At 32.6% G+C, this 15,721-nt stretch overlaps 2 protein-coding genes across 2 annotated transcripts; one reads left to right on the top strand and one right to left on the bottom strand.

Annotated features, from left to right (window-relative positions):
* Window positions 1–873: 873 nt before the first annotated feature.
* On the top strand, window positions 874–1,827 carry LOC140438955 (uncharacterized). The gene has a single exon (XM_072528591.1). It carries the CDS (start codon window positions 874–876, stop codon window positions 1,825–1,827), a length of 954 nt encoding a protein of 317 aa, XP_072384692.1.
* A 1,458-nt stretch (window positions 1,828–3,285) lies between these two features.
* On the bottom strand, window positions 3,286–14,726 carry LOC140438405 (uncharacterized). Its single transcript, XM_072528083.1, has 4 exons — window positions 14,567–14,726; window positions 10,176–10,250; window positions 9,462–9,546; window positions 3,286–3,629 (listed from the first exon to the last, which is right to left on the bottom strand). Exons 1-4 carry the CDS (start codon window positions 14,650–14,652, stop codon window positions 3,507–3,509), a joined length of 369 nt encoding a protein of 122 aa, XP_072384184.1. The 5' UTR covers window positions 14,653–14,726; the 3' UTR covers window positions 3,286–3,506.
* Window positions 14,727–15,721: the final 995 nt, after the last annotated feature.

The following is a 15,721-nucleotide window of genomic DNA, read 5'->3' as shown; positions in this document are numbered from 1 at the left end:
CATGTTGTCAGAGGCAGGGATGGTAGACGGACCAAGAAAATTGTAGAATGGAGACCTAGACACGATGCTTATCGTAATCGAGGATGTTCTCCAACAAAGTGGTCAGACGACATCAATCGTATTCAGCACAACTGAATTCAGGGTGATCAAGATCGGATGCAATGAAATTATTTACGGGAGGCCTATGTTAAGCAGTGGGGTTAAAACGACTAATGATGATAAATACATTCTTTATGAAGACGCAAGGCTAGTATGTTACCTATAGTAGCAGGGGAAGGGAAAGATAGAGTGCACTGTGTAGAAGAAGTCAGCTGAAGGAGATTATCAACTGTAAAGTAATAAAGGGTAAGTGTGTACCTAATTAACACCGACCAGTAAAAGTGCCTACAGAGAAAAAAGTGAGGTGGAAAGAAAAGCAAGTAGGATAGCAGAAAGTAAAGTAGTAGAAGTTAAAGGATATGGATTTGGTAAGAGTCTTTAAAATAAAAGTGCTAAAAAAGTTTGGAAAAAGATATGGTAAATGACTGGTGGGAAGTTAACAGTAAAGCTGTGGTTTAAGCGAGAAGAAGTGCTAGGAAAAATATCTGGTAAAAGGCTTCCTAGAGACAAAGAAACTTGGTGGTGTGAAGAAGTGGAGAAACTATGAAATGCAACAGAAGGTTAGAGATAAGAAAGAGGCTAGAAAGAGGTAAGACAGGTCTAAAAGAGAGGAAATAAGGATTTATACAAGGTAGCAAAGAGGAAATCAAAGCGCGCTGTAGCTACCGCTAAGGAAAGATCGTCTGCACAGCAGACTTTTTCCCTTCTTCCTTTCTAAAAGACAATCCTGATATTATAGTAACGAGAGCAGACAAGGATAACACAACAGTCATAATGGAGAGAAACGAGTACATCACTAAATCATTTGAGCTTCTCAACGACCCATATTCCTATAAAAAAATCCCCAAAGATTTACTGACTCCATTAGAAAAAAGTATTATTGACACTTCTTTTTCTTCTTACAATACCTACAAAATTAAAGATGCTTTTGAATTTGCAAATAAGATCAATGGGTTTTTACTACCTTTAGGATATGTATTGGCGAGTTTTGATGTTACTTTATTGTTTACCAACATCCCTCTTGAATTGGTAGTTTCTATTCTGACAACTAATTACCATCTGATTAAACCGAACTGTACAATTCCCAAAGTACTGCTTTTGAAACTGATTACCTTTTTATACAACAATACATATTTCACTTTCCTAAATGATTTCTATGTCCAAATAAAAGGAGCACCCATGGGGGGAGCCATATCCCCATCTTTGGCAGAAATTGCAATGAACTCCCTACTTCACTATTGTACTCGAGAAGTTGATTTCCAGTTTCCCTTTACCTACCAATATGTAGACGACCTCATATGTGCAGTCCCAGCTAACAAAATCAACTACACTCTTAACATATTTATCTCCTATAACACTCACCTACAATTTACTGTCCAAACAGAAAAAAATAATATTGTGCCATTCCTCGACACTAATGTAAGCAGACATGAGGGTAATACAATAAGGTTGTATTGGTACAGAAAGAAAACATTCTCAGGTAGATATGTGCCTTTTCACTCTTATCATCTGGATGAACAGAAGATTAACATCATCAAAGGTCTGAAAAACAGAATAGAAAGAATTTGTCACCCTTCTAACTACAATAAGAACATCATGTTACTTTATGAGATTCTTAGAAAAAATCACTATCCTAAGATGCTACTAAACAAACTGCTTTTCCAAGATATGCCAACGGCAAGAACACACCAACAACAAGCAATAGAACGAGAAGCAATAGAACTTTAATGGGAGATTGCCCTACATCAGTGGTCTATCACCACAGATCACAAACCTTTTCAGACAGTTTAACATAGCAGTGATAGCAAATTCAGTGTATATATATATATATATATATATATATATATATATATATATATATAGAGAGAGAGAGAGAGAGAGAGAGAGAGAGAGAGAAAAGGAGTACGACCGTCAATCCAAAATAAACTAGGGTACACTCGAAGAGTGGTGGGTTTTTCGGTCAAAGTGGAGAAATAAAAGACAAAGAAGGTGGCTACTTCATCTATTTATTGAAGACGTTTCGCTTTCTGCCCAGAAAGCATCATCAGTTCATCTAAAAAGAACAATATGAAACCAAACATCAATAGAGAAGTTACAAAAAAAGTGTGTTACCTTACAAAGACATGTAGCAGTCAATGATGTTAAAAATATGAAAAAGCTTACGAAACTGGACATTTAGAGTTAAAGTTGTATAAAACTTTGCTTTCTGGGCAGAAAGCGAAACGTCTTCAATAAATAGATGAAGTAGCCACCTTCTTTGTCTTTTATTTCTCCACTTTGACCGAAAAACCCACCACTCTTCGAGTGTACCTTAGTTTATATATATATATATATATATATATATATATATATATATATATATATATATATATATATATATATAAAATAAAGTTTTATTTTGAGGTTGCAGTCATTAATAGGGCAGGAAAGTAAAACTCTTTGTTCTTTAATCAAGCTTTCGCAAAATTTATTTGCTTCTTCAGGATATGCTAAAATATGGTAACAGTAAATACAACGAAATTAGAACTAAATAGCATTGTATAAAACTAGTAAAAAAAAAAAAAAACTTACAACATGAGGTTAATCCATTAAATTTTCAAATTTGCAAAACATTAAAACTTAACTTATTTTAAAAATTATACAGTTATGTAAGTACAATACTCCAATTTAATTTAATTTTGTAAAAATTCATTTTGACATAGATTTACAAAATTAAATTAAATTGGAATATTGTACTTACATAACTGTATAATTTTTAAAATAAGTTAAGTTTTAATGTTTTGCAAATTTGAAAATTTAATGGATTAACCTCATGTTGTAAGTTTTTTTTTTTTTACTAGTTTTATACAATGCTATTTAGTTCTAATTTCGTTGTATTTACTGTTACCATATTTTAGCATATCCTGAAGAAGCAAATAAATTTTGCGAAAGCTTGATTAAAGAACAAAGAGTTTTACTTTCCTGCCCTATTAATGACTGCAACCTCAAAATAAAACTTTATTTTACATAACGTGTCAGTCAATAATACCTAACTACTTTATATATATATATATATATATATATATATATATATATATATATATATATATATATATATATATATATATATATTCATGTATATATACCTATGGATCAAAAAGGTGTTTCTCGAATTTTATGGACAATTCTGTTTTAAAACACATGAAAAAACAAGCTACTACGGTTTATTTTATTGTTATACAAAAAAATCGTAATACTAATTATTTCAAAAGAAGGTTTGAAATAATAAATATAAATTACATCCAGACTTAATAACAATTATTTTCGACTGCAATTTAATAAATTAAAATAGGTGATAGTATTTAATGCCAAATAGCACATACAAATAACACTTATTATTTTATAAAAATGTTACTGTTACAAGCAGTTTAAAGTTCCGTTTTCTGCGTTGTAAAGTTTTTTATATTGGATTTACCAATCACAGATAGGATATTTTGGATAGCACTGATGTCCATTACAGTCATTAGATTCATGACTACTGGAGTGAGCATCTGAAAAATAATAAAAATAAAAATTAGTATTATATTTAGGATGAATTGTATCAATTAGTCAAGGTTTCACAATAAAAGCATATTTTATGTCACTTTAGTAGTTTTTATTTTGATTCTAAAATTTTTTTTATTTATTTAATAAAATATTTTATTTTTCTTTTACCAAAATTAAAAATTACTTTTAAAATACAAGTTAAAAAAATAAATAATCAACGAAATATCGAACTCCAGAAATAAATGTAGTTTCAGTTTGAGTTGCAGACCCCAATTTAGACATTTTAACAATCGTAAATACATAAGTTGAAAGGCAATCATAAATACGTATATCTGGGTATTTGGTCCCCATCAGTACGGTGCAGGGGGACCAACAAATAAAAATAAGAGAACATTAACTTATGCAAAGGATCACTACAGGAGCAATGCAATTAATTTGTAACAATAGTGTTAAAAAACCCTGAGGTTTTCAGAGAATCAACTAACGATATCTATGGAGGAAGCTACGGCTACTTTTTTTTTCGTCTTTATAGAGGAGGGGTCTGGAATCTTCAAAAGACATCTCAGTCCCAGGACGCCGCCTGACTAACTTTAGTGCAGGATTCGTTCTTCGTACTCCCGGCGATAGTTCCCGAGGTACTTTAAAATGCCCTCTCGTCGCCGAGTCTACGCCGAACGCCTACCTGCTCAACCAGACCCTCCTCTGTCATCCAGCGATCCGGAAGCGGAATGGCCGCTGTAAGGCTGGCATCACTTCCGAATCACTACCTTTATTCATTCATTCTCCATTCATACACATCCACACTCTATTCATCAGCAAGGAGGTTCCCTGTCTCATTCCAGGTAGCGCGTAGAAGACACTCATCGCTCCTAGTTCGGCAATATTTCCATACAGTGTGACCCACTTTTCTAGCTTCACCTTTCAGCATCATTCACTCTTACCTTTAGCGTTGGTTTAGCAGTCTTTCTTCCTCTTCCTTTTTCTTGACCACTGCACGGATATAGCTGTGTATGTTAGTCCAAACTAATTTATTTTCAATCATTCTCTCATTCATTTCTCTCACTGTAACAAAATTTACACCTGTCTCTCTCTCTCCATTCTGTTCCTTTACACTATCCATCTGCTGCAATCTAACATCGTATGTGTCACAGTGTAAGTATCCACAGTATAGGCATTCATCTGTATCAGCCTTTCCGATCCTATAGAGGTAGGCCCTAAAACACCCGTGTCCTGTGAGCACCTGCGTCAGGAAATAATCCAGTCACCTGTGGCCACAGTCCACCCAATCTCTTATGTTCGGGATCATACATAAAGCTACAGCTACCTAAGGAAAGGAGTTCCAGACGTATAAAATGTTGGTTCCAGAGTTTTAACCTTGTTTAAGTTTTGCGCTTCTTCAAGGAAGGGGTACTCCTTTTTTTTGTAGAGTAGTGGTGGTGTGACAAAACGTGATGAATGATGTTTTGTGTGGAGAAGTAGTGAACTACTAAGAAGCTGTGGTTCATAAGGTGGCGTGTTTGTATGGGCTATGTGTTAGAAGTACACGAGGGGAATTTGGGTGATTTATGCCAAACATGTCGAAGGAGGTACTTCAGGGGTTACCAGCCATGCAATAAGAACAGCTCTTAATCAGCATTTTTGGTGCAGTAGTTAGCTGCGATATTTGATGGGGGTTGATTCTAAAATTTCAAAATACTCATCAGGAAGTTCATGTCCAGTGTTGTGGAGAAGTTTAGCTGGAGGGAACGGAACTTTTCTTTGAGGAAGCCTGGTGAGTATTTGCCCTCGGCGATTGCAAGGTGTCTTTAATATTTGCTTTGCTCGGTTATACGAGCCTGTGATGGTTCGAAGGACATACCTCCTGCTGAGGGATAGGATCCTGTCCCTAATAGGTGTTATGTTTGCCAGTGTGTGTATGTGTGCTGATGGGTATAGCTTGCTCCACCTCATGCAGAGTCTGAGGATTTTTCCTTCGGTAGCCATGATGGCATTGATTTCGTAGGTCTTAAGAGAGGCGTAGATGCATGCCATGTATTCGCTGATAGGTCTAATAAAAGTTTTATGGACGTGCAATAAATGACGTCTTGCCAAATTTGCCGGCTAGCACTGCCAGAAGTTTAAACCTTCTTCTCACCCTGTCAAGGGTATCTTGAATATCGGTTTTCCAGTTGAGAGTCCTTAAAAAGTGGACTCCCAAATAGGAAACCGAGTTTCTGAGTATAAGGTCATCTCCTAACAGAGCTGTTCGGCTCCGGACATCGCGACAATTTGAAGATTTAAATAAAATTAGTTGTGATAAAATGTTTAAAAAAAAAGTAATGAAGGTTAATGCGAGTGAATAGTAAAAAAGGTAAAAATATTGGCATATCTCGCAACAAGAGAAAAAACAAGAATTATAAATAAAATAGAAGGCAACTAAAAATACATATTTTGGCTTATTTGGTAGCTACAGCTACCTGAGGTAGGTGTAGTGTCTCCGCGGATATTGTCAGTTGGTGCTCTGGATAGGTATGTCTTCTAACACTATTGCCACAAATTGGTTGCATTGGTCCTATACTGATCACGATCAGATAGTTCGAAATACGTATTTACGGTTGCTTTTAATGTTATTTATCATTGTTTTTTTTATTGTAAGATATGAAAATATTTTTTATCATATATATATATATATATATATATATATATATATATATATATATATATATATATATATATATATATATATATATCGAATTTTAGCGACCGTCATGACAATCTGTATTGTATATATATATATATATATATATATATATATATATTGAAATGATATAGAATATAGGAGAAAGAAAGATGGTGTTTAAAGAAAATAATTTATAAGTTACACACTAGATAATGTTATATATAAAAAGTATTTGGTTATTTTAATAAGTTATATACTATAAAAATTATTTATATGAGGGTATTTTTAAGAAATTAGCATATAATAAGTGTAAAAAGTTTTTTTTAATAATTATAATATTGTAAATATATTTAAGTGAGCCATGTGCATAGGCAACCAAAAATACCTACTCTGAATAAGTGACAGACATTTAAATAATGGTTGCGAATGTAGAAGTGGGGTTTAAAATGTTTAGTTTATATATAGTTACGGAATTGAAATAGTGTAATTTATTAATTTAGGTTGTTTAAATTACATATAAGTTTATATTCTGATCTGAAAAGCCTAAATGTCAATAAAATTCTCGATAGAAAAGTGAAGAATTCTCTAGAATACAGAAATTAACCTTTGTTTACGGTAGAACCTTGTTTGCGAAATAGAGTATTCGAGAAAATTCATATATTTAGGAGATAGAAAAATTCGAACATGATTTCTTGCCGGATGATTCTGGAATATTGAAAAGATATAAATACTCGGTGATATGGATTCAAAATGGTCAGTCGAAGGGGGTTCAGTCAGTAAGCAGTCAGACAATTAGTTATTAAAGGAGACAGACACAGTTAGTTACAGTTAGTGATTAGGAAGAAAGTATAAAGTATGCAATATTCAGTGATTTAGTATTAAAATTTGATAGTATTGGAAAGTATATTAGAAGAATATTATTGAGGATTAAACATTATGTTATGTATAAATGGTGATTGGATAATGGAAGAAAGTATTAATTGAAAATTAAAATTATATAATATATTTGGTGATTGGATATTGGTATATTAAAAAGAAGAATAAATATAAATGCTATTAAGAAGAAAAATATTTTAAATTGGTGGAAGCTGATAATTGGAAAAAGGAATATCACAAAAACAAGGATACCCGAGGCTGAGAACGAAGACATTGAGTGGTGATTAAAATCTATATAGTGGAGAACAGTTTCATTTAGGCATTCAGTGACAGAAAGATACAAAATTTTGTTAATATAATTTAGTTAGTGTCATAACAATTTCAATTTTAAAGATAGTTTGTTTAAAATTTACATTGTCTATATAATTTAATTATTTTCATAAGAATTTCAATTTAAAGATAGTTTATTTGAAATTTACATTGACTATGTTAAATATATATGTGTGTTAAATATATAAATATATATATATATATATATATATATATATATATATATATATATGTAAGTATATATATATATATATATATATATATATATATATATATATATATATATATATATATATATATATATATAAACTCCTGGACAAAATTAACGCACCACTCATATTTTTCTTAATAATCTTTATTTATTGATAATTTACTGTCCGACAAGTTGCCTATGGACCTTGTTTGACAGTGACAGTTGTTATGTAAGCTAATAATAGTCTTCTTTTAACAATAATTTGTATTAAACTTCGTTTTAGACTAAAAGTGACTTAAACTTTTCATAAAAAGTACCGATTAAATCAAAGTGATTGTGAGAAACAAGCTTTTTATTGTGATATTTTTCATCACATGCATGTTTGGAAGTTCATTTGCATAACAATCAAATAAAACATAAACCGCCAAAGAAATTTGTCGATGGAGGAGGCAGTGCGAGCATCGACTCTCCTAGATGAAGGATATTTAATGCGATACGTTGCAGGTTTGTTAGGAAGACATCATTCCAGCATCAGTCGCAAGGTGAGGCGATATAATGAAACCAGGGTAGTACCATCGATGACCAGGGCAATGGCGAAAAAGTTGCACTAATCAAATTGATGATCGTTTTTTGAGACAACGTGCGCTCAGAGATAAGAGAGTCACAATTTGCTATAGCAATTTGCTAAAAAATGAACTAGCAGATGTTTGAAATGTCACGATATCGTCTCGAACAGTTAGAAGACATTTACATGAAGCAGAATTGAGCAGAAAACCGGCCAAAAAACCCTTGCTTACCAGAGAACACAGGGTCCAGAGATTGAATTTTGCAAGATTGCATCAAAATTGGACCATCGATGATAGGAAACGAGTTCTTTTCTCCGATGAGACTAGAGTAAGCCTAAAAGCTCCAGATGGTCGTGAGCGTGTCTGGCGAAGATGAGGAGAAAGGTTTGCCAGCTGCAATATCTCTCTTAAAGTACCTTTTGGTGGTGGCTCTAATAGGTTTTTGTTTTGAAGCTCTTACGGAGTTGGTCCTCATACGTACGAGGTCTATGAATGCCCATTATTACTTAGACAACATTATTGTCGAACATGTAATGCATTTTGCTCCGTTTCTTGGACCTAATTATTTATTCATGCAAAACAACGCTCGTCCTTATGTGGCTCGACAGGTTATTGGCTACGTAAATGATGTTGATATTCCATTATTAGAGTGGCCACCTAACAGTCCGGACATGAATCCTATAGAGCATCTATGGGAATATCTCAAAAAAAAGATTCGAAGTCGTAGACTCCCTATTGCCAATCACAACCAACTCATTGAGACCGTTATTGAAGAATGGGAGAATATTTCGCAAACTTTTGTTGAACATTTGATATCAAGCATGCTTCGACGCATAAATGCAGTCATAAGAAGTAGAGGAGGGCCTACACGGTATAAGTGATGACCCATATGCATTTTATTGCGTTACTTTACTAATTTTTTTCTTTTTGCAATTTGGAGTTATGTTTGCAATTTGTAGTTATGCTAGCTTATTTACGCATTTCCGACAAAAACAAATTTTTAAAGAAACAATAAGGCAAATTAAGGTCATGATAAAGTCATGTTGGACTTATTTGTAGGTGTTTATTATTATTTCAATGTAACTTAGTTTTATTTTGTGTTCATATTGTAAATATTTAGATTATTTAAAGTGGTGCGTTAATTTTGTCCAGGAGTTTATATATGTGTGTGTGTTTGTATGAATACTATTAATAGCCGATGTTTTATATTTACCTCAAATATTTTACTAGTATCGATGATCTTGCTAAACTCTTCTATAAATTTTAATATGAACGGTAACACAAATATATGAAAGAGCCTAAAAACATAATAATAAAATTAAGGAATTATCTTTAACTAAAATAAACAGGTTTTTGTAGCAACCTTTGGGTAAACTTTTTATTGTAATGTTGTACGATCATAAATATGTTTTCGATTAAAACAAGATTAAGCTTGTGGATGAGAAATAATCAACGTATTTCGGAGGTTAAAGTTCAGACCTTCGTCAAGTCTTATATACTATGAGACGCAACGGTATATCAATTTCTTTATGGATTTCTTTAAACTGTCTTTTGTAATATAAAATCAAAATATAATTACGCATTTTGAACTAACATGGCTTCGAAAAATGCTGAAATTGTCTTTTTTGCATTTTTAATTGGTTAATTGTACTTATTTTACGCTTAAAGTAAGCATTTTAAGAACAAATCACAAAAATAACCAAATTATTAAAAAAATGGTTTCGAAGCGAAAAAAGTAATTTTTTATAATTTGTTTAAAAAATTTTATAAATTAATAGGTTCCTGTAAAAAATTTTCGGACAATTTTTAAACGTGGCATATTGGCTTCATAACTTCATCTGAACTTAAACCCCGACAATAATATACCATTAAATTATTATTAAGTCTACTAAAACATTAGTCAATATTTATCGTGTAAAAAACTTACTCCCATACATCAGATATCGAAGGCAGTTTAAATTCTTCTGGTGTGACATCTGTGTGCTCTAATTCATCATTAACTCTATAAAAAAAAGGAATAATAATTAAAAAATTAGGTACTCTTTTTAATGTATAATATTTTGTTGTTTGGCTTGAATCATGGACATTAAAGGTGAACAATTAATAAAAACGTTTTTAAATTAAGTATGTGTATATATCTCAGCATACTACAAATTTCGTAGTGGAAGAAAACACCAATGCCAAAGAATTAAGACAAACATAAAAATAGGAGTACAAACATGAAAAGAGAAGTAACTGTTTACGTAGATATATCATGAGAGGAAAAAATATCAGTTACTTTAACTTATAATGCAAGAAGAATAATAAGAAGGACAAGACGTTATTGATTAAAACAATATAACCTTGAAAATGTAAATAGCCTTTATTACTGCAAACCTTACATGCTCACAAATATTTTCATTAAAAATTCACTATCAAAAACCCATGCAGCTAAATGTTATGATCCCATACCTGTTTAGATTGGAAGATACGACTAATCGGCCAATCAATTGTATGGCAACATTATTAAAAGCAAACTGGATTACGATATCAGTAGTGAAATTAGCGAAAACCAAGTGGGGTTTACGTAGTGTTGCCCAAAATCGGTCTTGGTCTTGCAGTCTTGGTCTTGTTCTTGCGTTTTAGCAAGACCAAGACCAAGACCAAGACCGCCTAATTTTAGCAAGACCAAGACCAAGACTGACCGTGCAAGATTTACGCAAGAACAAGACTAAGCCTGCGAGACTCTTGCGTCTTTCAGTTAGGACGGAGTGTCGTTTTAGCGAGTATTGTAGTTCGGGTATATGCTTAAATACTCTATGAGACGCAAAAAAATATGTAATAAAAATTAAAAAAACTGGACTTATGCGCATTACGAACAATACCATAAACATACATCAAAATCATCAATCAAAATATTCATTAAAAACAACACATTTGACACGTGCTCAGAGATCATATGTAAAAATAAAATATTTTATACATTCTTTTCCAGCAGACGATTTCTTCGCTCTGAAATTAATTGTTCAGATTTATAGCCGCCGTCTAATCATAAAATAATCTGGCATTGATACGTTGACAGTAATATCGTATCGAAATTTTTTTAAAATATGTCACCTTAGCTATAAAAAATATAACACTTATTATTATGGACACCCACTTAATAAATCAATTTTTTCCCATTATAATTTAGTTAGGAGGAATCTAAATAAACAAATCTCATCGGCCTAAGACTAAACATTGTTTCTGCTGAGTGTGCGATAAGATCATTGCTGAAAGAGCGCGATAATATTCAAAAGTTTATTAATAACAGATAATGTAGCTTACCGTGTAAACAAAATACCGAAATATTTAGAATAACGAAGTAACGATATATAATTCTCGGTTTGTTATTAGATACTTAGGGTATTGAATAGTAACGGACATTTATAGTAGTAGGTACTTTTTCGACATCACTAAACTTCATTTGACAAGTTTACAATTTGACATGGGGGACAAAGATTCAAATAGTTTTAAAATAGTCGTAGTAGTGAGCGTTGGAATTATAGATATAAAAGACCTAAAAGCAAATTTGATAGTTTTTCGAAATAATTTATGCATCCCAAATTGCTTTGTTTGAATTGTGCCTACACAGAAAGGTTAAAATGAAAATGAAAAACAGGAACACTTCAGGTTTAAGGAAGCATCTTATATCTTTTCACAAAAAAGAATTACAAATATTTCTTCCTGAAAAACCAAAATTCTGGTTCCTAAAAAAATATTCCTACTACTCTATTTTGGTAAATTAATGTATTTATTAAGTAGATATCTCCTTAATTTAAAATAACTTCTTTTGATTATCATTGCTTTCTTACCTATTCTTTATTTTTTTAAGTTAGTTTTTTATATAAAAGTAGAGCTAAGATTGTTAATAACATTTATGTTGCTTTAATAAGTGGATTATAGTTTGTTATCTTATCACCTAAAGAATATGTGCCCTTGATACCTGTATTTGGATTTTTGCCACGTACCAATCTTTTTTAAGATTTCCATTTCATATATGGTGGAGGTCCATCAATACCTTTCTAGACAGAAAATGTTCTTTAAAATACAATCAAGTTTATGTCATTAATTTGGTTTTTTTGTGTTTTAATCATGCTTGACTGACTTTCATGGGGCATGGTAGATAGCTGGCTTAGTTAGAGCATAGGCACGGATCGCTTAGATCGTGGCTTCAAACTTCCCTAGTAACGTTTAATAAATAGCAATAGGCTAATGGGTAACTGCAAGACTTGCAAGACTCTTGCTGCAAGACCAAGACCAAGACCAAGACCAAGACCGGGAGTGCAATACCAAGACCAAGACCAAGACCAGATGTGTTGGCGCAAGACCAAGACCAAGACTGTCTAAGTCTCGTCTTGTTCTTGCATTTGGGCAACACTAGGTTTACGCCAGAACGGTCCAAAGAAATTGGTACAAAACAGGGTAATCCACTGTGAATTTACGTATTTAAATATGATGACGTTTATGATATATATATATATATATAATGCACCACTGGATAACAGCAATAAAAGACATATCTAATAGTAATATAGTCAGAGTAAAGATGGGATCCAAATTTTTCATTAGCTTTAAGTCGATAAAAGGGTTGCTCCAGGGCTGTTTCACATCACCAACGTTTCTTAAAATATTTTTAACGCAGATGTTTAAACCTTGGAAGAGAAAATTTGAAGGAATGGGAGTCCCAGTAAGACATGACCATTTATACACATTAACCTTTGTAGACGACCGGGTGGTCAAGGCAAGTACTATTGGCGTTTGCGGATGACGTGGGCACAATTGCACAATCCACCAGAGATGCAAAAGAAGTTTTCACCCTATTCGAAAACGGAGCCAAGGAAGTTGGTCTGAAGGTCAACGAGGACAAGACCAAGTACATGGTGGTAACGAAGAACCCAAGGCCAAGGGTTGGACAAAATGTAACAATCAATGAATACAACTTTGATGTCGTCAAAGAATTCAAGTACCTGGTAGCGATCATAACATCTGAAAATAAATATGAAAAGGACGTGGCAGCCAGGATCATTGCAGGAAACGGGGCATATTACTCATTAATAACCGTACTCAAATCAAAAATACTCTCTATAACGGCAAAAATAAGAGTGTATAAGACAATAATTCGTCCCACAATAACGTATGGAAGCGAGATATGGACTCTGAACCAGCGGAATACGACAAAGTTACTGGTACTGGAAAGAAAGATACTGCGGACTTTCTATGAGCCTTGCAGAGACAAGACAAAAGGAGAATGGAGAAGAAAACACAATGATGAACTCCAGATAGTATATGGAGATGAAAACATAATACCTTCGCTACATTAAAGGAAAACCGAATAAGATGGGCGGGCCGCGTACTAAGATCGAGTGACGAAAGACTCCTGAACGCCACATTCTAAGAAAGGTCCGATGGCAGAAGGTCAGTTGGCCGCCCAAGAAAGAGATGTAAGGACGCAGTAGTCAGTGATCTACGCAAAATGGGAATACAGCAATGGAAAATAGCTGCTCAGGACCGACAACAATGGAGGAAAATAGTAAACGCGGCCAAGACTCACATCATAAAGTTGTAAAACCAAATGATGATGATGATGATGATGATAAAAGAATACCTAGTAGTAACAGAAGAAGCAGCAGAAAATTTAAGTAGACGAAAATCGACAAATTAAAAAATTAAATACTTAAGATTCATAATTTCAAGGAACCGAATCACAGAAGAAATAAAATACTAAGTTGTTTATTAAATACTAAGTTTAACTTGGTTACTTGTTTATTAAATACTGAGAGAGGGTAAACAGAACAACTCTACCTATTACGCCAAAGCGTGCGATAAAGGTTGCGTAAATATAGTAGGAGAGACAGACAGGTCAACGCAAGGTACTATTTTGTTTTCTACTCTCTAGTATAAGCTCTCTTCTCCTGTCCTCTGTCAAACTATTCGAAACTGTATGTAGTAAAATTAAAAGAGATATGGAAAATATATTGATAATTTTATAATGAGAAAAAAGAGAGCCAACTAAAATTTCGTCATGTTAGCTTGTAATTTTATACTAGCATCCTTACAAAGGTAAGCCTGTAGAAATATAACAACTTTATTTTATAATGTAGTTCTTAATTTGTAGTATGTTTAGATAAAGAGTTAAAGTAAGTATACGCTTAAGAAACCTTAAAGAGTTTTACTTAAAAACTAATACATTACTATAAACCTAAGAGTTTCTTTATAAGTTCACTGTGTATACACACTTTCACTCCTTTTGTTAATGCTTCTAAAAAATATGTTTATGATACAAAAAGTTCAACTTACTTGGCATCATCTTCACTCTTCGTGCTTACGTAATTTATGGAAGCAAAAATTACAATTCCCAAAATAATATTTTTTATCATCGGCATTTTGCTAATTTTAAGTTAAGTGAATGCTTCTTGCAGCAATACTATTACAATAAATCATTATTGATAACATAAAGAAACAATAATACGAAAAACAATTAAATTGATCTTATTGTTTTAAATTTTATGCAGCCATCGTAAAAGAAGAATTTTAAAATAATGAAATCTAAATTATTAATCAAATCAGCTATTGAGCAATTGTTCATAACAACAACACTGTTATATAATTTTTATAGTAGCGTGCATTTTGAAACAGAAAACATCGTGAAAATAATATCATATTAAGGGAAAATGTGGACTCATTGAATATAGGATAAGAAGTATACAATGGCAAATAATGTAAAATTTCTTGAGATATCAAAACGATCAAAGAGTTGAGTAAGCGCCCAAAATACTATAGGTCCTCCGTTCTTTGACACTGCTATAGCAGGATTAAAAGCACACAAAAAATTAAAATAAGGGATTAAAATGCTTAAAGTTTGATTCATATATAATAACGGATTGATTACGGCTGTCGCCGCTTCTCCGTCCCCCATTTCCATTTTTTTCTGTCATATGCAGTTGCCTCTTCTAAGTCTCTTGCCGCCATTGCTTCATCAATATCGTTGCAGCAACTTCTCCGTGGTCGTCCTCTCTTTCTTTTTTCAGGAGGGATCTATTCCAGTACTCTTCTAGGCCATCTGTACTCTGGCATTCTTTTAACATGTCCGAACCAGATTAATTGTTTTCTTTCTATGTCATTATAGTAAGTTTGATTCAAAAAAGCATAAATGATGCGAACAGGCATAAAAACAATAAAAGGCATAAATATTTAAATTTTGAAGTCATGTCCTACGTCATTTTTAAGTCCGTATTATTATTTCAAGTCAGGAGTATATATGAAAGAGTCCCTTGGTTAGTCAATATTTATATAATTTAACCGTGAACTACTATCGTGTATTTACACCCATATAATTGCTATCGTGGGATCAGAGATGACTCCAATTTTAAAAACCTTTAAGCAAGATATAAAAATATTTTTTTTGTATTTTTAATAAATGCATGTGCATATAAAAAAAAAATTTGTAAACAT

Source organism: Diabrotica undecimpunctata, chromosome 4, assembly GCF_040954645.1.
Source record: "Diabrotica undecimpunctata isolate CICGRU chromosome 4, icDiaUnde3, whole genome shotgun sequence".
NCBI lineage: Eukaryota > Metazoa > Arthropoda > Insecta > Coleoptera > Chrysomelidae > Diabrotica > Diabrotica undecimpunctata.
Note: the sequence above shows the minus strand (reverse complement) of the source record. Positions and strands in the feature narration are given on the sequence as shown.

Coding starts and splice junctions, on each gene's coding strand:
- LOC140438955 (XM_072528591.1), top strand. CDS start 874: ATGGAGAGAAACGAGTACATCACTAAATCATTTGAGCTTCTCAACGAC.
- LOC140438405 (XM_072528083.1), bottom strand. CDS start 14,652: ATGCCGATGATAAAAAATATTATTTTGGGAATTGTAATTTTTGCTTCC. Junction 9,547..10,175: donor TCGATATCTGATGTATGGGA/GTAAGTTTTTTA, acceptor TTATGTTTTTAG/GCTCTTTCATATATTTGTGT. Junction 3,630..9,461: donor ATACTAGTAAAATATTTGAG/GTAAATATAAAA, acceptor ATTATTTTTCAG/ATGCTCACTCCAGTAGTCAT.